The following is a 26,359-nucleotide window of genomic DNA, read 5'->3' as shown; positions in this document are numbered from 1 at the left end:
AGTCTCGCCATCCTTGCTTCTAAGGCATTCTGGATGTACTTCTTCTAAGACCATTAGAAGATATGATAAACAGCAGTGTGCTCTGGTAGTTGTACTGATGTCTAAAGTATTTAGATGATTTTACTCTAGTTGGTAAATATTGCTCAAAACCCCCAGAAAGATGCCCCTACATGCCACTCTGGACTACCCTACCAGGGTTCCTAACCCTCCTTAGCATTAATCGAGAAACCAAAGGGTTAACATAGGGCACTGCATGAGGCCTCCAGAACTCTGCTTTTGCTACAGCCAGATTCATTCTGTTCAGTCCTTTCCTCATCATGTTGCTCGTTAAATATTTTGAATATCACCAGTGCACATACTTGACAGGTAAGAAATTTGGATCTGGAAAAAAATTCTTGAATAAACATAAAACTGCCCATCAAAACACACCAAACTGCTTATTTTTGTAAGACACCTGTGAGCATCAAGAAAATAACTCTGATTATAAACAGTTGGACTCATTTGTGTTGTCATTTATCATCAAAAATATTCTTACTGATAAAGCTAATATATGGAGCTATGAGGAGGTGGTATTTGCCTTATCATGCTGGAGGTGTCTGTGTGCATGTGATGTTGATATAATTATCACTGTTGTAATCATCATGATACTTATTTACTCAAAAAGTGCATATTAAGCATTTACTTTGTGTCAGGACTTGGGATCAATTTTGGGGCACAAAGATGGCTTTTCTGTACCTAGGAATTCATAGTTTTGTTTAGGAAGAGGGTAGAGAAGCAGACATATAGTACTTAAATTGCACTGAGAGTGATTATCACAATACTAGAGATGGTGTCTTAGATATCTAATGCTGCTCTAACAGAAATACCACAAGTGGATGGCTTTAACAAACAGAAGTTTATTCTCTCAGAGTCTAGGAAGCTAGAAGTCCAAATTCAGGGTGCCAGCTCCAGGGGAAGACGTCTCTCTCTGTTGGCTCTGGGGGAAGGTCCTTGTCATCAATCTTCCCCTGGTCTACGAGCTTCTCAGTGCAGGGACCCTGGGTCCAAAGGATGCACTCCTCTCCTGGCTCTTCTTGCTTGGTAGTAATGAGGTCTCACTCTTCTCTGTTGATTCTCTCTTTTATATCTCAGAAGAGATTGACTCAAGATACAGCGTAATCCTATAGATTGAGTCCTGCCTCATTACCAGAACTGCCTCTAATCCTGCCGCTTAACATCATAGAGGTAGGATTTACAACACACGGAATAATAACATCAGATCACAAAATGATGGACAACCACACAATACTGGGAATCATGGCCTAGCCAAGGTGGCACACATTTTGGGGGGACACAATTCAATCCATGACATTCCATCCTTTGCCCCCCCCAAATTCATGTACTTGCCCATGTAAAACACATTATCAAGTGTATATTTACCCTATCATGTCATCTGAAAAGTCTTAAATCAACTCCAAATCCAAAATCTCACGTTCTGTGAAATTTTTCTTCATCTGTGAAATCTAGAATACAATTTATCTGCTTCCAAAGTATAATGATAGAACAGCCACAAGCTAGATATTTCCATTACAAATGGGAGAAATTGGAAGGAAAGAAGGGATAACAGGCAGCCAGCAAGTCAGCGGAACACATTACATTAGCTCTCAAGAGTTGAAAATAATCCTCTGTTCTCTGAGACCGTTTAGGCAGTGGCTTTGCCCTCTAGACTCTGGTTCTTGGCCACACTCTCTGGAATCGGGGTGGAGGCTCCTAAGCCCTGGGTTACCCCTCCACCTTCCAGACCCACTGGAAAAACAACTCTACTTCCTCGGATTTGGTCGACCTCATTATATTAGTCCATCTAAGGAGCAACTCTACCCACTCAGCCCCAGAAGACCCCGTTCTTCTGTCCACTAGGCAAGGCAGCCCCACCCCCTCAGCTTTGGACAGTGGATCTGGCCCCATCCCTCTGGTACTCATGAAAGGCAGCCACGCACCCTGAAACCAAGTTGGTGAAGATCTGACTCTTTGAAACCTAGGTGCTGTGGCCCCACCCTCTGAAACCTCCAAGGCCATGGCTCTACCATTTGAGACCCCAGAGGTCATAACCCTACCCTTTGAGACTGAGGCAGCTCTGAATCCTATGTTCCTTGTCTCTTCAGCGTCTGCTTCCTGGTTCCTTGGCCTCTCGGCCCCTCAAGCCTATTGGGCCAGCCCAGTGTCTGCTCCACTTGGGCAAGTGTCCCAAAGCTTTTTAGCTCTACTGATAGATGTTTGTAGGCACCCCACTCTGCCAGTAAACCTCAGCTGGAGGGTACTCAGCTCCCTTGCTCCATGGGTCAGCAAGCCTAGCTCCAACAATGAGTGCCCAGAGGCACCCCACTCTAGCAGGAAGCCTCCTGTGCAAAGGCACTCAGCTGTCTAGCTTCCTGGTTCAGCTTCCTCATCATGTCACTCTGGCCTCCTAGTTCTGCTGCTGTTATTTCTCAGCTGCTGCTTCTTGCCATCTGCAACATTTCTGGTGTTACATGTCTTCTCACTTCCTTCTGAGTCCTCAACAGGATTGTCTTTGATGTCCATAATTCTACCAACAGTCTCTTCAAGGCAATCTAGGCTTTTACTATTAGGCACTTTAAAACTCTTCCAGCCTCTACCCATTTCTCAATTCCAAAACCACCGTCACATTGTAGGTATCTGTTAGAGCAGCATCCCATTCTCCTGGTACCAAATTTTGTCCAAGATATCTAATGCTGCTACAACAGAAGTACCACAAGTGGATGGCTTTAACAAACTGAAATTTATTCTGTCATAGTGTAGGAGGCTAGAAGTCCAAATTTAGGGTGCCAGCTCCAGGGGAAGTTTTTCTCTGTCTGTTGGCTCTGGGGAAAGGTCCTTGTCATCAGTCTTTCCCTGGTCTAGGAGCTCTGGGCGCAGGGACCCCAGATCCAAAGGACACGCTTCATCCCAGGCTCTTCTTGCTTGGTGGTAATGAGGTCCCACTCCTCTCTGCTCCATTCTCTCTTTTGTATCTCAAAAGAGATTGACTCAGGATACAACTTAATCTCGTAGATTGAGTCCTACCTCATTAACATAACTGCCTCTAATCCTGCCTCATTAACATCATAGAGGTTAGGATTTACAACACATGGGATAGTGACATTGGATCACAAAATTGTGGGCAACCACACAATATTGGGAATCATGGCCTAGCCAAGTTGACTCACATTTTGGGGGAACATAATTCAATCCATGGATTGAATGAAGATGGGAATGAAATGTTCCTGGAGTTCAGAACAAACCTGAGTTGCTAGAGAAGGCTTCCACATTGTAGGTATCTGTTAGAGCAGCACCCCACTGCTGTAGGAGCTGCATTTCACATAGGACTAAAACAAATAACCTTTTTTTGTTTTTGGCCAGATGCAGGAATATAGACTGTTTATTCTTGGTAGAAGGAACAGCATATTTAAAATCATGGTGTCTTTCAATGACTTCCGTGTCACGAAGCACTAGTTTGTTCAGTATTATTGGAACCCAAGGGATCAAAGAGGGAGACAGGAGAGTGAAGTCTCAGGAATCGTCTGTGTTTGGCCTCTGTCACAATTGTGGAATTGGCTAAGAAGTGGCTTTTGTCTTGTATAATGAGGACATGATGGTTTTTGAGCACAGGAAGAAAAGCGACCAGAGTGCTATCAAGGTGGGTGTGACAATTTTTGACTCTATGGAAGACAGTTGTGGGGACAGAGAGATCAGACTGGAGGCTATTGCTACATGTGCAAGGGGTTTTCACCCCTTTATGTCACGGAAAGTAATCTGACATACAAAACTGTCATGGAAATGAAACACTGCCCGTACATGGAACCATCCTGCTCTGAAAGGCATTTCTGCATGGGAAATGCAATCTTAATTTGAAGATTGCTTAGGGAGCATGGTAGCAGAACAAGGATAGTTGTGGGATTCAGGTCTATAATGATATCTCATCAAAATCCCCAAAGCATCTAACTCGGATGATAGGAACAGAGCTGAATTCTGTTAGCTGAGGCCTGTCTTCACTGGAGAATCTTGAAAGGGCCATATCAGTACAGCCTCAGCATGTTCCCTTATCTTGGATTTCAAGTTGGGCCAACTTCCTCCAAAGGGCCAGATTCTTTCTGAAACTGTAGGTGTGAGGTGCCTGTCTGACTGCTCATGTGCAAGTATAGGTAATGTCTGAAAAAGTAATGTTCCCAAATGGACACACAAGAACTGTAGCTTGAGTACTGAAAATGAGGGAGAGATATTTGGTGTGAGGTGAGGATGGAGAGACAGAACTGTACTTAGAGGATGGGTTTCCACTAAACGAATTTTGCAAGGAAATGATTAATCACTGTCTGTTTTTGTGCACACTTTTTCACGTTTTGCAAACTGCATAACTCATTTTAGAGTGTCAAGCATGTGTGCAGGCAGGCCAGTTAAAGGTATTCCAGGTGAGATACTATGGAAAGAAGTGGAAGATCCTGAATGTATTTAGGAAATGGAATCAGTGGTATTTGATGGTGAAACATGGAAGATCAGGAAAAGGATGGTGTATCTGTCAGGGTTCTCCAGAGAAACAGAGCCAATAGGAGATACAGATAGAGAGATGATTTGAAAATATTATAAAATCTGTATATAATACAGACTATGTATGGATTATTTGATAAAATTATAATATATAATAACATTATATTAAAATTATATTATGTAACATATTATTATTAATATGAATACATACATATATATATATGGATTTATTTTAAGGAATTAGTTCATACGATTGTGGGGGCTGGCAAGTCGGAAATTGCAGGGCAGGCCGGCAGCCTGAAAACTCAGCAGGAGTTGACGCTGCAGTCTTGAGGCAGAATTTCTTCTTCTCTGTAAAACCTCCGTTTTTTGTTCTTAAGGCTTTGAACTGATTGGATGAGACCCACCCACATTATTGAAGTTAGTCTCATTTAATTAAAGTCAACTGATTGTAAATGTTAACACAGTTATAAATACCTTCCCAGTAACACCTAGATTAATTAGTGTTTGATTAAATAACTGGGTACTGAAGCCTAGCGAGTGGACACAAAAGTAACCATCACAGATGTCTGCTAGCCTGCACAACCGGGTAGATTGCACGACATTAACTAAGACAGGGATTTCTGAAGGAAGGACAGGCTTACAGGAAGATCAGAAGTTCAGTTTTCTAGATGTTAATTTTGAGCTGCCCCGGGAATGGAGCCCTGCACAGTGGTTAAGAGCTCAGCTGCTAACCAAAAGGTCAGCAGTTGGAATCCACCAGCTGCTCCTTGTAAACCCAATGGGGCAGTTCTACTCTGTCCTATAGAGTTGCTATGAGTTGGAACCAACTCAACGGCAACGGGTCTGGTTTGAGTTTTGGAATGGCCATCAGGAGGGGAAAGGTAGATGGCTGGAGCTCAGGGAAATGTGGGCTGCAGATGTGAACGTGAGAGTTATTGGTATGACGTGATAGCAGACACATCTCTTAGGGCAACTGGCTGTCACAGCATCAGGAGAAGGGAAGGACCCCCAGAGCTTGTTAAAGCGGCTTTCTAATGCCCACCTCCAGAGTTTCTGATGCAGTAGGTCTGGGGTGGGGCCCAAGAATTAGCATTTCTAATGGGCTCCCAGATGATGCTGATTCTGCTGGTCTGAAGACCACACCTGGAGTAGCTCTGACTTAGGGAATGAGTAAAAGTAAATAAAAATGAAATAAGGATGTGGCCTGGCACCTAAGAGAGCCAGCCAGGCTGCACTGCTTTGAGTACGGAAGTCACCGGCTGAGAGCCACATGACCTGGGGTAAATGACGTCAGCACTCTAAGCCTCAATCTCTAAGGTACAAATTTAGGATGGTAAATAATAGCACACATTCATAGTGTTATTTTAAGGTCAAAAAGAATGCGAAAGGAAAATGGCTAGCACAGTGCCAAGTACATGGTAGGAGTTATTTGAGGTCCAGGATTTAGGTAATCCAGCACTTAAGTAAAGATTAGATGAAACTTGGGTAGCAAAAGCCAAAACCCAACAACACATGATGACTCAGAAGCCAATGAAAGAAGGTTTTCTAAAAGGCAGGAGTGGTTGAGTGTATTAGACGCTGCTAATAGTTCAAACAAGGTGAGTGGTTATTGTTTTAGACACCCACTGGGTTTAGAGAGTTGGTGAGATAGAGGGAGCATTTCAGTAGAGCAAAGCGGGAAGCAGAGGTAGAGTCTGAAGTACCTAGAACAGAGCCTAGTGGGCGCCAAGGGCTCCAGTGATAGCAGCTGCTTTTATTACTATGAGAGGTGAAGACAGTTTGCACATGCCCATTGGTGAGCACAGAATATACAGCTTTATGATAAACTCTCCAATTCCCAGATAAGTACATTTCTACTGAACCACCAATGTCCTATGCAAATTTGTTTAAGCTAAAGCAGAGTTTTTAAAAGCAAAATTTCATAGTGGAAGGTGGCAACCAGAACAGAAACAATGAGAATGTTCATGCATTGTGAAGAATGTAACCGATGTCACTGAACAACTTGTGTAGAAATTGTTGAATGGGAACCTCCACTGCTATGTAAACCAAAGCACAATAAAAATATTATTTAAAAAAAGTAGAAGGTGGCAGGTATGTCAGGCAAATTTAACCAGAGCTCCTTCGACATTTACTGTAGGAATCGAGCTCTGGGACGCATCAGAATCTACCAGTCCCCTCAGCAGCTCCATGGCTCAACTGAACTTCTAAGCTCCTTGCCCACGGCTCCCCGTTTCCCCCATGCCAGCAGAGTGAACAACTGTCTGATCTCTGGCAGCAGGAAGAAAGTTATTTTTGCCTCTTGCCAGCTGAGAAGTGGTTTATTTCCTCTTCAAATACGATTGTATTCTTCTTGAAATTTTCCTCGATCGTTAAATATTGTTCAACTCAGTCTCATACCATGTTCCTTCCTGGGTGCCTGCAAAATGGTAGATTCTACAGAGAATTTTAATGTATGGCAGCACATTTAATTTATACTGTCCCCACAGAAGAGGCGGCCCGAGTCTGGGACGAAATCTAAATGACTCTGGCCTGTAACAGTGTTTTACTAATCCTGAAAGCTTTGAGATTAAATCACCAGATTCTTAACTTTTCTTGGAGAATTGACATGTCATGAAGTCAGTTTGGGGGTGGTGGGGGAGACTGCCTGACAAATCTGATGCCTACAAGCCAGGATAGTGGAGACTTTACTGAGAGTCTACTTTGTGCCTCAGCATTTCCCTTCCCTCGGCCATCTTGCTCTTCCATCTAGACTCACGTTTCCTGTGCTGGTGAAATCCCACGTGCTCCAGGCCTAGCTCCAGTCCCAGCCCTTTCAGAGGGTTTCCCCAGTGGCTATAGCCTGAATTAGACTCTCCATGTCCTTTGATTGCCTGCTGTAATCACCTGTGATAGCTAACTGAGCATTCTCCTTCCTGCAACAAAATATGGGTGCTCACAATGTGCAGCATTGTGCTGGCAACACAGAAAACTTCGATAAGGAATATTCAGATTCAACTCAATACTTAAAGTGAAAACCAGCTGTCATTTTTAATTCATTAGTTAACTTTCATTGCAAAATCTGCAGGGATTTCTATCTTCCACACTTACATTTTCTTCTCATTTTGACTTTAATAAATTAACCAACCACCACAACCACCACCCCCCAACAGATACTGTGCATTTAATTACTGTACAGATTGCTTATTATGTATGCTACATGATGTGGAAAGAATACAAAACTTAAAAACAAAGCACTCTCCTTGACTTCCCTGGGGACAGAGAGGAAAACCCATAAAAATATAAGAAAACACGTTAAACAACACATAGCAAGTGCCAGGCGAGTGGTCCTGATGCTTGCACAGTCTCTGACCCCAGAGAACAGCCACTATTCCTCCAGAGGCAGCAGTGCCTCCAGGGATGAGTCCTGGACCTGTGGTCCTGTTTCCTGGGAGGCTTGCAGAGCCCCTTCCCTGCTCACCTGCAACCTAATATCCCTTTATCCTCCATGCCCCTTTCCCTTAGAAAATGTCCCTGATTCTGTTCTTCTCCCTTCCCCTCAGCCCTGGAGTTAATTTTTCCTTCCTCTCATAAAATTCCATACACTTTATCTGAAATGCTTTTTTGACACTTCTCTCATTCTATCTTCCAAATATTTATTCATTTCCTAGATACCATTTTTTAATAGGGTTTATTGTTTTCATGATGATAGCATAAGAGTGCACACTTGTCAATATAGAACATTTGGAAAAACACTCCAGCAAAAACACCTCTTTGTAAGCACCTATTGCGTACACCTCGGTGTCAGACCTCCATCCGGTCATGGATGCAGAGGGAACTCACATCCCGGCAGATGACAGATTCCCGAGCTAATGCAGGTGGAGAGTGCAGGGCTGGTCATGGAGCACCACCTGTGGGGTTGTTGCTATTAGCTGCTGTCGAGTCAGCCCCCCACTCATGGCAACCCTGTGCACAACAGAACGAAGCGCTGCCTGGTCCTGCACCATCCCCATGAGCAGTTGAGGATAAGGATCTTTGTGATCCATAGGGTTCTCACTGGCTCATTTTCCGAAGTAGATCCCAGGCCTTTTTTGCTAGCTAGATTTAGTATGGAAGCTCCTCTGAAACCTGTTCAGCATCATTGAAACACACAAGCCCCTGATGACAGACAGCAAGCTCTGGGGTCGGTGAGCATAAGGAAGAGAGCTTTGAGAGACAAACAGGTTCATGGGAATACTAGGCCTCCCCTGGTTTGCTTACCCACCCCTTGTCTGTATATTTCTGAATATAATTAATAGCTCTGTATCAAATATATTTAACAAATTACATTTCTAGACACAGAAGGCACTCTCTGAGTTTCAAATACATGACCCCAACGGTCACCTAGACTGTAGTAAGCTGAGGGTATTAGATTGTCTGAAGGTTAAGTGCAACAGTCTAAGCAATATAAAGAAGTTCCAACGCAGGTTAGATACATTCACAGATGAGAGTTCTGCTTCTAATTGCTAAGGTTTCCCAAGATTATTTAGGGCCAGACTTTTCTAGTATAGGGTCACATCTTATACATCACCTTGTTCTTACAAAATGTCCCTATTTCCCTTCAGAACTAAACACTCATCTGGATATATTAGAATTTGCTGTGCTACCTTTGGACACTGAGAGAAAATAAAGAATTGGAGCTTATGTTCAATTTTTTTAAAATCTAATTTTAATTTTTATTCCATTTTATATGTTTTAAAACGTGCATTATATGTGAGAAAAAATTGAACAAATGAATGCACTTAGAAGTAGGTATAGTGTCATCCAAAATTATTACTGTCTCTTTCTCAGGCTGGGTTTGGTTCTAAGTAATAGAAAGCCTAACTAACAGTGACTTAAACACAATGGTCTTATCATTTATCTAACCAAACTCTAGGTAGGTCCCCCACGTGTCTGTCAGTTTGAAGTACTGTGGGGCTTGTGTGTTGCTGTGATGCGGGAAGGTTTGCAACCAGTATTCAGATATCAGCAGGGTCACCCATGGCAGACAGGTTTCAGCTGAGCTTCCAGACTAAGACAGACTAGGAAGAAGGACCCGGCAGTCTACTTCTGAAAATAATCAACCAGTGAAACCGTATGAATAGCAGCAGAACATTGTCTGATATAGTGCTGGGGGATGAGGCCCTCAGGTTGGAAGGCACTCAAAATACAACTGGGGAAGAGCTGCCTCCTCAAAGTAGAGTTGACCTTAATGATGTGGATGGACTCAAGCTTTCGGAACCTTCATTTGCTGATGTGACATGACTCAAAATGAGAAGAAATAGCTGCAAACATCCGTTAATAATCGGAACATGGAATCTATGAAGTATGAATCTAGGAAAATTGGAAATTGTCAAAAATGAAATGGAACACATAAACATCGATATCCTAGGCATTAGTGAGCTGAAATGGACTGGTATTGGCCGTTTTGAATCAGACAGTCATGTGGTCTATATGCCGTGAATGACACCTTGAAGAGGAATGACATTGCATTGATCGTCAAAAAGAACATTTCAAGATCTATCCTGAAGTACAACACTGTCAGTGATAGTATAATATCCATATGCCTACAAGGAAGACCAGCTAATATCACTGTTATTCAAATTTACAGACCAAACATTAAGGCCAAAGTTGAAGAAATTGAAGATTTTTACCAACTTCTGCAGTCTGAAATTGACTGAACATGCAATCAGGATGCATTGATAATTACTGGTGAAGGGAATGTGAAAGTTGGAAACAAAGAAGGATCAGTAGTTGGAAAATGTGGCCTTAGTGATAGAAATGATACCCAAAAGGCAAGAACACGATCGGCATTTATCAAGCTGAAGGAACTGAAGAGAAAATTCAAGCCCTGAGTTTCAATACTGAAGGATTCTATGGGGAAAATATTAAACGACACAGGAAGCATCAAAAGAAGATGGAAGGAATACACAGTCACTATACCAAAACAATGTTCAACCATTTCAAGAGGCAGGATTTGATCAGGAATCCGTGGTACTGAAGGAAGAAGTCCAAGCTGCACTGAAGGCGTTGGCGAAAAACAAGACTCCAGGAATTGATGGAATACCAATTGGGATGTTTCAACAAATGGTTGCAGTGCTGGAAGTGCTCACTCATCTATGCCAAAAATTTGGAAGACAGCTACCTGGCCAACTGACTGGAAGAGATCCATATTTATGCCTATTCCCAAGAAAGGTGATCCAACCAAATGCAGAAATTATCTAATGATATTATTAATAATTTCACACACAAGTAATATTTTCCTGAAGATCATTCAAAAGCGGCTGCAGCAGTATATTGACAGGGAACTGCCAGAAATTCAAGCTGGATTCAGATGAGGATGTGGAACCAGGGATATCATTGCTGATTCAGATGAATCTTGGCTGAAAGCAGAGAATACCAGAAAGATGTTTACCTGTGTTTTGTTGACTTTGCAAAAGTATTTGACTGTGTGGATCATAACAAATTATGGATAACATTGCAAAGAATAGGAATTCCAAAACAGTTAACTGCGCTCATGAGAAGCCTGTACATAAGTCAAGAGCCTGTCATTCGAACAGAACAAGGGGATACTGCGTGGTTTAAAGTCAGGAAAGGTGTGCGTCAGGGTCGTATCCTTTCACTATACCTATTCAATCTGTACACTGAGCAAATAATTTGAGAAGCTGAATTATATGAAGAAGAATGCGGCATCAGGATTGGAGGAAGACTCATTAACAACCTGTGTTATGCACATAACACAGCCCTGCTTGCTGAAAGTGAAGAGGACTTGAAGCATTTACTGATGAAGAAGATCAAAGACCACAGCCTTCAGTATGGATTACACCTCAACATAAAACAAAAATCCTCACAACTGGAACGATAAGCAACATCACGATAAATGGAGAAAAGATTAAAGTTGTTAAGGATTTCATTTTACTTGGATCCACAATCAACACCCATGGAAGCAGCAGTCAAGAAATCAAAAGACACATAGCATTGGGCAAATCTGCAGCAAAAGACCTCTTTAAAGTGTTGAAAAGCAAAGATTTCACCTTGAAGACTAAGGTGGGCCTGCCCCAAGCCATGATGTTTTCGCTCACCTCATACGCACGTGAAAGCTGTATGATGAATAAGGAAGACTGAAGAAGAATTGCCACCTTTGAACTGTGATTTTCGCAAAGAAAATTGAATATACCATGGACTGCCAAAAAAATGAACAAATCTGTCTTGGAAGAAGTACAACCAGAATGCTCCTTAAAAGCAAGGATGGTGAAACTACATCTCACATACTTTGGACATGTCAGGAGGGATCAGTCTCTGGAGAAGGACATCATGCTTGGTAGAGCAGAGAGTCAGTGAAAAAGAGGAAGACCCGCAACAAGATGGATTGACACAATTACAGCAACAATGGACTCAAGCATAACAGTGATTGTGAGGATGGTGTGGACTGAGCAATGTTTCCTTCTGTTGTACACAGGGGCGCAATGAGTTGAAACCGCCTTGAAGGCACCTAGCAACAACAACTAGGTAGGTGGTCCTAGAGTTAGTATGGTGACTTAAGTGGTTCTGTTAAAGATCTAGAATTTCTCTATCTTGGGCATGATGACTTTCAAGTGTAGAATTTCAACTCATGGTGGCAAGACAGTTGCAAAATAGGTATCACCTCCTCAAAGAACACAATTTCAAAGTAGGAAGAGAATGAGGGCAACAGGACAGAAAGGCTTCCTACTGAAGACATTTTTTCTTAAAATGAGAAAAACTTTTCCCAAAGGCCTTACTAACCTGTTGGAAGATCAGTAGGCATCCCCTTACGTCTCATTGACTAGGTTGAGTTGCATGACTGTCTCAAGACTGGGGGAGTGGGGGTGGGGCATTGCTGTTGAGTTGATTCCAATTCATAGCCTGACCCTATAGGACAGAGTAGAATTGCTCCATAGGGTTTCCAAAGAGTGGCTGGTGGATTCGAACTGCTGACCATTTGGTGAGCAGCCAAGTTCTTAATTGTTGTACCACCAGGGTTCCATCTCAAGACCAAACCCAGGCAAAGAGAACATGGCTGCCATAGGTGCTGTAGAGCAAAGATGCCTGGCCATGCAGAAGGAGGGGATCACTATCAGGATAGATGGCAGTGTCTAGCATATCCTGAAGGGGGTGTGATTTAAGAGGCTTACAGACCATTGCACTAGAGGAGGTGTTGACCTTTTTCTGAAGAAGAAGCAAAAATTTAAATAAAGCAATTAACCATTTGGTATTTGGGATTGGTAAACTATGGGCCACAGGCCAAATCCCACCTGCTGCCTGGTTTTGAAAGTTCCATTGAAATACAGCCATTCAGATTTGTCAGGTGTCGCTTATGGCTGCTCTCACACTGCCACGGCAGAGTTGAGCAGTCATGTGGCTGCAGAGTCTAAAGTACTAACAATCTGGCCCTTTAAAAAGCATTTCCTGACCTCAAGGTTATCTGTACCAGCTGATGGGAGCTTTTGGTTTCTAGTGAATTATTATAGCTCCTGGTAGACACAGCGATGTGACCTGATGTAACAAGGAGAGACCCTCGCTTTAGGGAAACGAGACCTGTGTCTAAGTCCTCTTGTGCAGTCAGACTGTGTGTCCTGAAGAAAATTACTTAGTAATTAGTAATTAGTAATTTTAAATTTCAGTAATTCTGAACTACAGTTTCAAAAGGGGAAGCAGACCCTACTATATAGGGTTCATGTGAGGATCAAATTAGAAGGTAATTTATTAAATCTCCAAACTAAAAATCTGAAATAAAAAAGGTGAAAATAGCCAGAAGAAAAAGCAAAGGGATTTTATTTACCTTGGTCAATACCTCTGTGATTTTAGGTGAATGGTGCTATATGAATGCTTTTAGTGAAACATAATTTTAGGAAAATTCAAAGATTTCAAATTTATTAATAATTACAGTTTTCTAACCTGTTGGAAGATCAGGCCAAACGTTCTGTTATTATTTATCATTAAGTTATTTAAAACGATTTAATAATGATGCTTTCTTTAAATATAGTTAAGTTGTTGTGAGGGATAAGCATGGATATTTTAAAATAATTTTGGGATTCTATAAGCTAGGTAAATAGAAAACCAGAGTGCAGGCTGAGCCTGGCACTTGTGCACCCTCATACCTCCCATGTTTGCAGAGGCATTTGCTGGATCTCAGGTTCCTTGTGATGCACCAGGTGATGGAAATACAGGGGGAAAGCAGGTGGTGGAATGGAGTGGTAACCACTGGAGACAGCAGTTGTCAGATGGAAGCTAAATGATTGTAATTGCTCTGCCATTGTCTTGCTCTTGGAGTCTGTAGCTTGTTAAAGCCCCTTCTTATAAAGTAAGGATCTCACATTTTATGCTGTAGGTTATGTTAATGAAAAGCTGTTCTTGGAGGAATGATCAGTGAATATCAATACACGGATAATAAGAAATTAAACGAAAAGTTAACTAACTGATCACGAGTTAATGTACTTCAACAGTCAGCATAGCAGCCAACTGTGTGGTATTCCATATTGAATTTTCTGCTGTGTGCTCTTGAATTTTAAATATTTGGCATGAAAAGAGAGACTGATTCTGTGTGACTGTTTATAGCATCCTATCCTGAATAACAGATCTTCACTGTAGAGGAGGTCTCCTGGAAAACAGAAAACAGGTCTCTTTTGCAGACTCTTTATTTTATGCCACAGTATTAATAATTAATAAGGAGATATTTTGAAATGGAAAACAAAAATAGGTTTCCTTGTTCCACCAAGAAAGAGACTAGAAGTGGGTGTTGTTAATGGTCCCAGTATATAATTAGTATGAGTGAGGGTCTGTATGAGTCTTGAGGCAATGTGTTTTCACTGTGCATCAATATTAAAACAAGTGTATTAAAAAAGACAACACTGATGTGAAATTACATCAAACTTCTGCTGGAAGAGATGTATTACTTCATAAGATTGTATTGATTTCAATGATCATACCTTTTATCAATGCATTTAAACTGTTGGTGATGTCAGATTGATCAGATTTATTGAAGACATTTTTACTTGAGCATCTAATCTGATTAAACCTCAGCCCCTGCCCTCAAGGAACTCATGGACTAGAGGGATAAGTAAATCTGGGAACAAGCAGTTACTTGCGGTGCTGGGGGAGTACCAGGGGAAGATCATCTCAGCCCCGAAGGACTTCTGAGTGAAGTCCAGTAAATAAAAGGGCAGGGGAGATGGGTGGTCCAGGAAGAAGGAGCAGTGCGATGGTTCCTGGCATTTGGGCTAAATAGAATGATAGTTGGAAATTAAGTTGTGTGCTTTAGAGTGCAAGAAGATGAGACTAGACGGTCAGACAAAATTCCAGATGGCCAAAGTCCTTCTGTGCTCTAGTAAGGATTGTAGTTATCCCCCTTGGAGATAGATTTTAGACATAAAAGGGACGTGAGTAAATTTCCTTGTAGGAGGATGGCTCTTCCCTCAGCTTGGTTGATGAGTAGGAAGAGGCTCACTGTGACCTCCAGTTAGTAAGCTGGCGCATTTTGTACCGTTGAACATTATTATTAATCTAGATTTATGAAAAGGAAACTTAAAGAGCTTAAAGTGCCTAATAATTTATTCATCTTTGACTTTTTAAATATAATTTTTCCTGTATGTAGCAGTGGAATTGGTACTAATTCTTCAGTTGCTTAAAATTTAAACTAGAATAACATCTAAGTGTGTCGTTAATAGCCTGTCTCCTGTAGATAGCACATACTGATGGTTAATTTCATATTTGGGAAGTAGATATAGACATAGCTTAATAAAAAAGTAATTATGATCTTAAAAATGCATTTTTAAGATAATATTTAAAAAATGACAATAATTTGGTGCTGTTAAATATTTACTAGAAGCATTCTTCACATTTGAGAGTTTATTTCAGAGTTTGGAACGTTTGCATTTTAATTACATAATAAAAGGAGACAGTGGACGAGTATTTGGCTTAGCCATTGGCCAGTTATAGCAGTGACTGAAATAATCCCTGGACACTGACAGTGGTCTCCACAGAATAGTCACAAAATACATTGATCAGTAATGATATTTGGCAACAATGAAGGAAAAGCGGTGTTGTTTCAATCCTTCATACAAAATGTTTATCAAAACTGAAATTAATAAGAGAGAATTTGGGGTGTTTGATGGCAGGATCATTCAGCTTTTAGTGTTCATGTGTCCTAAGATGAGATGCCACATCTAGAGTGACTCCAGTTGTGTAACGCCAGTGGAGATACAAGACAATTGAAGGGGATGGTCAACCCAGCTGCACTTGTTCAGTACCATGTGGGGGTCATCACTGTCTGTCTAGAGTCCCCAAGGCCAGAGGCGGTGAAAAGGCCTCCATACACTGAGCCGGGCTGGGGACGGGTTGCTGGTGTCAGGATTCACTGCTCACAGCATTTTCCTCTGGGCTTTCCTTGACAGACACGACGACATATTCCACAGAGCACTCAGAGCACTTCAAGCCCTGCCGGGACAAGGACCTTGCCTACTGCCTCAATGATGGCGAGTGCTTTGTGATCGAGACCCTGACCGGATCCCACAAACACTGTCGGTAAGTCGCTGCAGCCACGCGCCTGGAGAGGGCAGGACCTCAACGTGGGCTGGAGGTGGAGGGCAGTGGTGAGCCTCTGAGATAGACAGTGTCCGGGATGCGTGTGCTCTGGCCAGGGGCAGAATGGACACTACAAGTATTGGAAGGACTTAAGACCAAAAGCAATGTGGACATGGTTTAAGTTTTACCTGACCAAGTAAGGAAAAGCTTACTTTTATATTTGCCTGTGTGTAATGGAAGCCTGGTGTGGGATCTAGGTACACATCCTGGAGCTCAGAAATAATCTTTGTTGCGAACCTGCAGTCTGAGGCAGGACAAAGCACACTGTTCATCTAAGATCTCACCTCCGTGTTTATTGTGAACCACACCCCAGAGAGTGTAACTGTGTCCAGAGAAGACTGCATCTTGTTTTGATTCTGGCCTGGCTTATTAATGTCAGTGCATTGTTTTAACACCTCAGGTGATGAAGCGCTCTCCAGCAAGCGCTGTAAATGAAATCACAGTCCTGCTATCGTCTCCGTAGTGAACTACTTAGGGGAACTCCTCTCTAAGGGCCAGGAAGGTGTTTAATTGGTTTTTAGAGACATAAGGTTATGTAACTGCTAAAAATAAAAACAAACTGAGATCAACAGCGCACTTGTACACACGGCAGCTTTAAGGCTCAATAGAAGAATCAAGTTAGCATCTGAAAAATACTCCCCACTGGGCTTTCATTTCCAGCGCTGCCCTGGGAATTTGTTTTCCTTGCAACTGTATATGCTTCAGTGATCATATATATCCACACCCCTTTCCTTCGCTTTATTTACTCCACTCATATGACACAAGTATTAAACTAATTATTCTGAATTGTGAAGCATGGAAAATTACAACTTTTTCCCCCTCTATTGCTATTATAAAACTTTATTTCTGTGTTATTTTATAAGATGGCATGAAGCAATGCATCTTACTGTTATAAACCTGGAATGTGCCCTGAAATCCCACCTGGCTCCAGGAGCCAACCTCAGTCTACCAGGAGGACTTGCTTCCACAGTGGGCAGCTGGCCTGGGTTTGGAAGAAATGATATATATAGTAGTAGATCTCTGTAAAGCTTACAGTACGTCCTGTGTCGGAACAAACAGACTGGTGGCCTTCCCTTCACCTAGGATATGGAGGCTTTCATGTGGTGTCTGGCAGTGCCATTATACTGACACCAGGTACAAACTTCACAGCCCATTCCTGTCCTTGGGAACCTGAGTTGGGAGAACAAAGAGAGTGGGGAGTGTTTCTCCCCTATTCCTCCTGTCTTGTTATATATAGTATTTCATCCTGGGCCCAAGTGATTTCTAGAAAAACCTCAGTGGAGAAGCATGAAGAGTGCCTGTGCTCTTATCGATACCCAACCAGAAATCAAAGTCATCTTTGTCATGCCAACAGAATCATCATGTGGGAGTGGGCATCACAATCCCATTAAGTTTGCATCCCTAATCAATTGATGAAGAGTTGAATCAGAAGAATCAGTAAAAGCAGCTGCTTGCTGTGATGGTGTCGGACCCCCGAGGAAGGATCAGAGCAGGCGCCACCCCGGTACAAAAGCTGATTTGATTCCTGCTTTCAAAGCCAGGAATGTCCAAAAGAGCAAAATAATTCTTATTCTTCTTTGACATACAATCTCACTGTATTCTCTATTAGTTCATGGGTCTCAGGTCTAAAAGAAAAAACACTTGCTTTTGTGGGCATGTGTATGTGTAATTATTTTAACATACACAAGCGGTGATAAAGCTATGTTTTAGCTGGAACCATGTACATGTGTAATAATTTTGTCCTTCTGTCTTCATACTTTTTGCGTATTTCAGCACAGACAACGTGTTATTTAATGTAGAGTCACAACATAGCTAATCATGACAAAAGACCAGCCTAAGCAGAATTGGAGCTTGAGTCGGTTAATAGATGCCTGGAAACCTCCTCCTACTGTGTATGAATAAATCACACATTGCTTGTGCCAGCTATTCATCTCCCAGGCTTTGCGATGAATAAAAGGCTGTTTGTTCCTGTACCGGCCACTTCTAAGAATTCCAGTGTAGTTATTAATAATGTGCCATTTTGTATAGTACTCTACTTAAGCAGTACGTTCCATTCATCCTCCTCCCATCCAACTAATGTTTATCGAGCACCTCCTATCACCAAGATGCTGTTGAATAAATAGCATACAGAAATGAACTCAGGAATTAAATGGCACTGCACTCTGTAATGTGCTTGAAGTAAGTGAAATACTTCATCGTCAGGAAATATTGAAAACAAGGGAAAGTGTGTTAGAGTGACTTGCCTGCTGCCAGGGATTTCTTTATGACACACTAGTAACCGGATTACGTCTCACATTAAGCAAGAGGTCATTTAGTAGATCAAAGCAGCAATAGAAGGGTTGTGCATGGATCTAGATCATTAAATCGTTTACTTTTGACATATCTCAAAGGATTAGACATCTAACTCTGAGAGAAATTGATTATATTTTCTAGCTTTTTAAAAAAATATATTGCAATCCTATGATAAACTATATCAAATTTTATTTTCTATGCTTTGAAAATATACCATGCTGTAACATTTTTCTGTTTCCTTGCCAAGGAAGAATAGTGGCAGAACTGCTAAGTGTGAATCGGAAAATCCGTGTAGGTATGCTGAAAATGCATGCTCCAAAAGAAGAACAGTGCTCAGATCTCACACAGGGGGCTTGATGTTCTTCCCTTTGTTATTGCTCTCATTGTGCTAGGTATTTCCAAGTCTTTCAAAAAACATTTATAGTATTAATAATTTGGAATTAGAGAAAATTAATGAAAATTTCAGAGGGACACCAAGGCCCTAAAAATAACTCGAGAATGGGATTTTAAAGAGCAATACGTAAACACATACATGCATGCACATACATGAATACACACCTGCACGCACGTGCACACATACATACCAACATACATAAACAGGCGAACTTGTTCTTTCTAAATTTAAAATATAAGTCTCAGATCCTCTGGAGACTGATCGGTGAAAACAGCCTCATAGATAGTGGAACTTATTATATACTAAAGGTGAATTCATAAATTAAAGGAAAAATGAGAAGATGATAGTTCAATAAATGGTGACTATGAAATAAAAAAATACCAACCTCGAATTCTTACCTCTTCTCTATACCAAAAGTTATTCTCAGTAAATTCAAGAGTTAATGTAATAAATAAAGAAATACGGCATACATAAAATAGTAAGTAAAATTATATATGTTTGCATCAGAAATTTAAAGCATCTTTTGAGCAAAAATGAAATGAAAGGTAACAACATGCCCTATTTATTTCATCTGAACATCAAAATTCAGAAACAAAATTAAAACACAAACCATGAGTGAACCCTTACAACAAATACCACAAAGAATTAATAACCTAGAGAAGGCACCTAGATCAATAAGGGCAAAAGGGAAGGGCATAATCTTTGCTTTAAAAAGAGTAAAAATAACATAAACATGAAAAATGCTCAGCTTCACGAAGAAATGTAAATTAGATGGGCTGATTCTTTGCCTATCAGATATTTAGTGATTTTTAAAAGTCAATATTCAGTTTGGTGAGATTTCAGTAACAACACATTCTCATAAACCACTTGAGGAATGTACTTTGTTAAATATTTTCTGTGGATAGAGTTTCAGTATGTTTCAAAACATTATATTGTTTCTAAGAATCTGGCCTACAGAAATGTATATGAAGGTTTATCTGCAAGAATTTCAACACAGGTTTATTTATAAATAACAAAAATAAGTAAATAAAAGTCTGAATTTAAATATCTGTATAAATTAGAGGAGCCTTGATGGTTAAGAGCCGGGCTACTAAGCAAAAGTGCAGCAGTTCGAATCTACTAGCCGCTCCTTGGAAACCCTATGGGGCAATTCTACTCTGTTCTATAGGGTCACTATGAGTCCAAATTGACCCGACAGAAATGAGTTTGGTCTTTTGGTTTGGTTATATAAATTAGAATCTGTCTATATGTTGGACAAAATCAATATAACTGGAATTTTCAAAACTTTTCACCAACATGAAAATGCTCATTATATCACATTTTATATGAAAACCAGGTTAGAAAATTGTAAAGCTGAACGTACAATAAGATTCTGATTCTGAAAAGAAACTAAATAAATATGTTAATAGAGTTTACAATTATTTTTTGAAACTTGTGATTTTTCTAAGATCTTTAGATTGCACGTGGATTTAATTTATAATTCAAAAAAGATTTTTGAAAAAAATATTTTAATGCAAAGAAAACAAGTTAACTACTCTTCGTCTTTTTCCTTTAGATTCGTTGTGATGAGTTTTTCCTTTGAATAATTGTCCAGTGTAGGAATGCCATACAGAGTCATACTTTCTTTCATGTGTATCACCTGCTTAAGGAAGACTGGACCCATGCTTTTAGTCTTTCTATAAAGAAAGTGTCCCTTTCTCTGTTAAATTGAAACCCGTTGTCATTGAGTCCATTCCAACTCATAGCAACCCTGTAGGACAGAATAGAACTGCCCCATAGGGCTTCCAAGACTGTAATCTTTATGGAAGCTGACTGCCACATCTTTTCCCACCGTGTCATTATAATCCATTAATGTTAAGCTGATTAGAGAGTTTTCAATTAAGTCATTCCAAATTAAGCACTGCTAAGTCTATTTAAATGTATCTGCTCCTTCTTTTATCAATAATTCATTTTTAGTCTTTAAAATAATTCTTTCCACACTCAATTCATGTGTTTTGAAAACATTACAAAAAATTGGATTTAGTACCTAATTAGATACATCCTGAATAAATAAATCTAGGTAGAGAAGAATAACATGTCATTAGAAACTCCTTGAATCAAAATATTCTGAATAAAAACAGGGTGTTTTCTGATCTATTTATTTTTATGTCATTTCTAGAACTCTTAAGAACTTGGAAAGTCATGTTATCTGTAATATATTTCACTGAAATGAAAGAGGTAGCCATTGTAACTGAAAAGATTGCTAGGCATTTGAAAGGACCAAATGCATTTTGAGGCCAAATTCAGGTTAAAAGGATATTCCTTTTCTAAACTGATCTCACCAGCCCTACAGCACAAAATGGATTTTCAAAACTTTGGAAAGGATAGCATTTGAGTTGAATTCACCTATAGTGATCATTTTGGAAATCTATCAAGCAATTCACTTGAAGATGCTTGAATAACTTGAAATATGTAACTGCTAGAACAAGAGGAAAGCAATCCAAAAGCAACCATTGCCAGAGGCGTTACTTCAGTAAGGAGGTTGATGGGCTAGACAGTAATCTGCGAAACTACTGGTCTGGGTGGGGAGAGGGGCAGCCATTGAAAGGGAGGAGAGCCCTACAAGGAGATGCTGCTTTTCCTTCCCACGTCTAGCTCTGCCTGAGTAGGTTTTTCAATCAAAACTTCCATTTTTAAGATAATTGATCAAGCACAGGATAATGACACCCTTTTGATACACTATATAAAATTGCAGGACCATCCCTTTCAGTGCTTTGCTCTGTCACTTTGGAGATCCATTACCTTTTCCACCCAGTGAGGGTCCTTTTCATCAGCTGACTCTGCAGTAGGTGCTGTGAGAGCAGCAGCAGCTAACGATTCTCTGTGGTTGGAGCAAGTCGGGATGGACATGGAGCTTTGGCACACATCCCTGGACTGCTTTGATTGGAGGGAATTGAGGCTGAAAGATCTCTAAACCCCAGCCTTCTGAGTGAGTACCTGAAGAGTGGTGTAGAATGCAAGGGGGAGGGGGGGAAGAAACTTAGCAGAAGCTTCAAATTATTCAAAGACGTGTTCATGAGATTGTTTGCCACAACCATCCAGACATAATTTGAGTAATTTGTAGTCACTGCAGTTATAGCAGGCAGTTTACTGATTGCTGTTGACAAGAAGATACAGACCAGATTATAATGATGCCCTCCTTCTCCGTGCATGTAGTCTATTGAGGTAGTCTAGTTCACTCAAAAATAAAACAAAAAGGGAGAGCGGCCCTAGGGATGGTGGGGGTGAAACAGAGGGAGAATCATTCTGTATATAGTAAACACTTGTTATTTTTGGTGATAGGAAAGGTAACACTGAAGGTGGGTAAAGGGCACACAGCTTGACCAAGGTAAGTCATGTCACTAAGAAATACACACACACAAAAGTATGTTTTTCTACGTTGCTCATGGATACGAAGACTCAATATTGTGATAATGTCTGTTCTACCCAAAGCGACCTACAGATAAAATGCAATCCTGATCCAAATTCCAATGGCAATTTTTAATGAGATGGAGAAACAAATCACCAACTTCATATGGAAAGGGAGGAGGCCCGGGATAAGTAAAGCATTATTCAAGAAGAAGAACAAAGTGGGAGGCCTCACACTATCTGATTTTAGAAGCTATTATACTGCCATGGTAGTCGAAACAGCCTGGTACTGATACAACAACAGATGCATAGACCAATGAAACAGAATTGAGAATCCAGATGTAAATTCATCCACCTATGAGCAGCTGATATTTGACAAAGGCCCAAAGTCCATTAATTGGGGAAAAGACAGTCTTTTTAACAAATGGTACTGGCATAACTGGACATCAATCTCCAAAAAAATGAAACAAGACCCATACCTTACACCATGCACAAAAACTAACTCAAAATGGATCAAAGACCTAAATCTAAAATCGAAAACAATAAAGATCATGGAAGAAAAAATAGGGATAACCTTAGGAGCCCTAATACATGGCATCAACAGAACACAAACCATAAGTAACAATGCACAAGCACCAGAAGAGAAACTAGATAACTGGGAGCTCCTAAAAATCAAACACTTATGCTCATCAAAAGACTTCACCAAAAGAATAAAAAGACAACCAAGAAACTGGGAAAAAAATTTTGGCTACAACAAATCTGATCAGCATCTAATATCTAAAATCTACAAGATACTACAAAATCTCAACATCAAAAAGACAAATAACCCAATTAAAAATGGGCAAAAGATATGAACAGGCATTTCACCCAAGAAGACATTCAGGCAGCTAACAGATACATGAGGAAATGTTCACGATCATTAGCCATTAGAGAAATACAAATCAAAACTACAATGAGATACCATCTCACCCCAACAAGGCTAGCATTAATCCAAAATACACCAAATAATAAATGTTGGAGAGGCTGTGGAGAGACTGGAGCACTTATGCACTGCTGGTGGGAATGGAAAATGTTACAACCACTTTGTAAATTGATTCGTCACTTCCTTGAAAAGCTAGAAATAGAAGTACCATATGATCCAGCAATCCCACTCCTTGGAATATATCCTAGAAAGATAAGAGCCGTCACATGAATATGTATATGCATGCCCATGTTCGTTGCAGCACCGTTCACAATTGCAAAAAGATGGAAACAACCTAGGTGCCCATCAACAGATGAATGGATAAACGAATTATGGTATAATCACAGAATGGAATACTATGCAGCCATAAAGAACGAGGATGAATCCACGAAACATAACATGGATAAATCTGGAAGACATTATGCTGAGTGAAATTAGTCAGTCGCAAAAGGACAAATATTGTATGAGACCACCATTATAAGAACTCAAGAAAAGATTTAAACACAGAAGAAAACATTCTTTGATTGTTCCGAGAGTGGGGAGGGAGGAAGAGGGGTATTCACTAAATAGATAGTAGAGAATTATCTTAGGGGAAGGGAAGGACAACACACAATGCCTGGAAAGTCAGCACAACTGGACTAACCCAAAAGCTAAGAAGTTTCTTGAATACAACCAAATACTTCAAGGGACAGAGTAGCAGGGGCAGGGACCTGGGGACCATGGTTTCAGGGGACATCTAGGTCAATTGGCATAACAAAGTTTATTAAGAAAACTTTCTGCATCCCACTTTGGTGAGTGGCGTCTGGGGTCCTAAAAGCTAGCAAGTGGCCATCTAAGATACATCAATTGGTCCCAACCCACCTAGAGCAAATGAGAATGAAGAACACCAAAGACACAAGGGAAATATTAGCCCAAGAGCCAGAAAGGGCCACATCAACCAGAGACTTCATCATCCTGAGACCAGAAGAACTAAATGGTGCCCAGCTACCACCAATGACCACCCTGACAGGGAGTATAACACAGAGTCCCTGACAGGGCAGGAGAAAAGTAGGGTGCAGAAGTCAAATTCTAGTAAAAAGACTAGACTTAATGGTCTGACTGAGACTGGAGGGACTCCAGAAGACATAGCCCCTGGACTCTCTGTTAGCCCCAAACTAAAACCATTCCTAAAACCAACTCTTCAGATGAAGATTAGACTGGACTATAAGATATAAAATGATACTCATGAAGAATGTGCTTCTTAGCTCAAGTAGATACATGATACTAAATGGGCAGCTTCTGTCTGGAGGAGAGATGAGAAGGCAGAGAGGCTCAGGAGCTGGTTGAATGGACGCGGGAAATACGAGGTGGAAAGGAGGAGTGTGCTGTCACATTATAGAGACATAACAATGGGTTCCATAACAATTTGTGTATGAATTTTTGTATGAGAAACTGACCTGAAGAGTAAACTTTCACTTGAGGCACAATTTAAAAAAAAGGTATGTTTTTTGTAAACCCCAGGACATATATAATTTTGCAACAATAGCAACAACAACCAAAAAATGTATGTGTAGTTACATATGTATGTACATAAGCATATATGTGTATAAGTAAGTATGTATATCATGCTTGGTAAGTTAGAGGGTCAGTGGAAAAGAGGAAGACCCTCAACGAGATGGACTGACGCAGTGTCTACAACAATGGGCTCAAACATAGCAACGATTGTGAGGACGGCACAGGACTGGACAGTGTTTCATTCTGTTGTGCATAGGGTAGCTATGAGTCGGAATTGACTTGATGGCACCTAACAACAACAACATATGTATACGTATATACGTGTGTGTACATACATGTGTATTCATACATATATACATATATAAAATAAAGCACCTATGGGACACAGTTACAGATACTTCTTAGATATAATCAAGCATCTTGTGGGATTGGTTTTCTGGGATTGAAACCTTAGGATCATAGTCTCGTGAGACAACTCGGTCAATTGGCATAATATAGTTTATAAAGTTTACATTCTAGTTTGGTGACTAGTGTCTGAGTTCTTAAAGGCTTGTAAGCAGCTGTCTAAGATACAACTATTGATTTCTTCTCAATAACAGAGAAAGAAGGAAACCAAAGATTCAGAGAAAGAAGCTAGTCTACAGGACTAATGGTCTACCTGAACCATGGCCTCATCTACCCCGAGGACAGAACTAGATAGTGCTTGTCTACCACTAGTCACCGTTCTAATCAGAGCCACAATAGATGCAACCTGATAGACTGGGAGAAAAATGTGGAACAGAATGCCAATTCTTAAAAAGTCCAGACTTACTAGACAGATGGAGACTAAAAGGCTCCCCAAGACTATCACTCTGAAACTCTCCATAAACCTTGAACCAAAACTACCCCCTGAGGGCAACTTTTAGCTAAATAACAGAATGGCTCATAAAATAAAAGTCTATTTACCAGTTAGTACTGTACACATTAAAAAAAAAATCATCTATATGAGACCAAATGGTCAACAATTACTCTAAAGCAAAGGCAAAAGGGTAAGGGGACAGGGAAAGCAGATTCCTGAAGCGAAACATTTAAAATGAAATTAATGAGAATGTTGACATATTGTAAAAAACGTAACCAATATCTCTGAACAATATGTGTAGTAGTTGTTAAATGGTAACCTAATTTTCTGTGTAAACTTTTATTGGAAATAAAATAAAATATTTAGAAAATAAAACTAAAACACTAACAACTACAAAAACAACAATAATAGCAAAATGAACATTGCAATTCCATGACAAGTACTCAGTGAATCACTTCTAGTCTAACCTGATTGTGTTGGACCCAAGCTGATATGTTTTATGAGTTACTTAAATGTGCAAAGGACCTGGAAAATGTACTCAGTAAGGAGTGATAACACATTTTTAGTTAATGACCAAAGATTTTTATCTTATTTTAACGCATTCTAACTTGATTGGCAACTGTAAATGAAGCATGAATTGGTGTTTCTTGAGGTGGTTGTTATGATTTGGGTTTGTTTTCGTAGAAAAGAATTGAAATAAATTTGTTTTTCTTTTTTCAAATAGCTTCCCTATATGACATGGGATAAGGGGCAGGAGGCAAGTGTGGGTGTTCACAACTGAAGTAACAGAGTCAAAAGCTTTGCTCACTTTTTTACTGGCTCTATGATTTTTCTGCAAGTCATTGAACCCAAATCGTCCATCTTTTATTTAAAAAAA

General features: G+C 40.3%; 1 protein-coding gene across 2 annotated transcripts in view; it reads left to right on the top strand.

Moving 5' to 3' along the window:
* The window catches only part of NRG3 (neuregulin 3), a 1,408,585-nt gene that overhangs the window by 592,061 nt on the left and 790,165 nt on the right, over positions 1 to 26,359 (top strand). The window contains exons 1-2 of one of the 2 annotated variants that reach the window (XM_012558425.2): positions 12,100 to 12,130; positions 15,927 to 16,056. In XM_012558425.2, coding sequence (XP_012413879.1) covers positions 12,100 to 12,130; positions 15,927 to 16,056 — 161 coding nt within the window. Of the gene's footprint in view, positions 1 to 12,099; positions 12,131 to 15,926; positions 16,057 to 26,359 lie in introns of those variants that run through there. The other variant, XM_004386524.2, reaches the window with a different exon arrangement.

This window comes from Trichechus manatus, unplaced genomic scaffold, assembly GCF_000243295.1.
Source record: "Trichechus manatus latirostris isolate Lorelei unplaced genomic scaffold, TriManLat1.0 scaffold00166, whole genome shotgun sequence".
Taxonomy (NCBI): Eukaryota; Metazoa; Chordata; class Mammalia; order Sirenia; family Trichechidae; genus Trichechus; species Trichechus manatus.
This window is presented reverse-complemented; position numbering and strand designations above follow the sequence as displayed.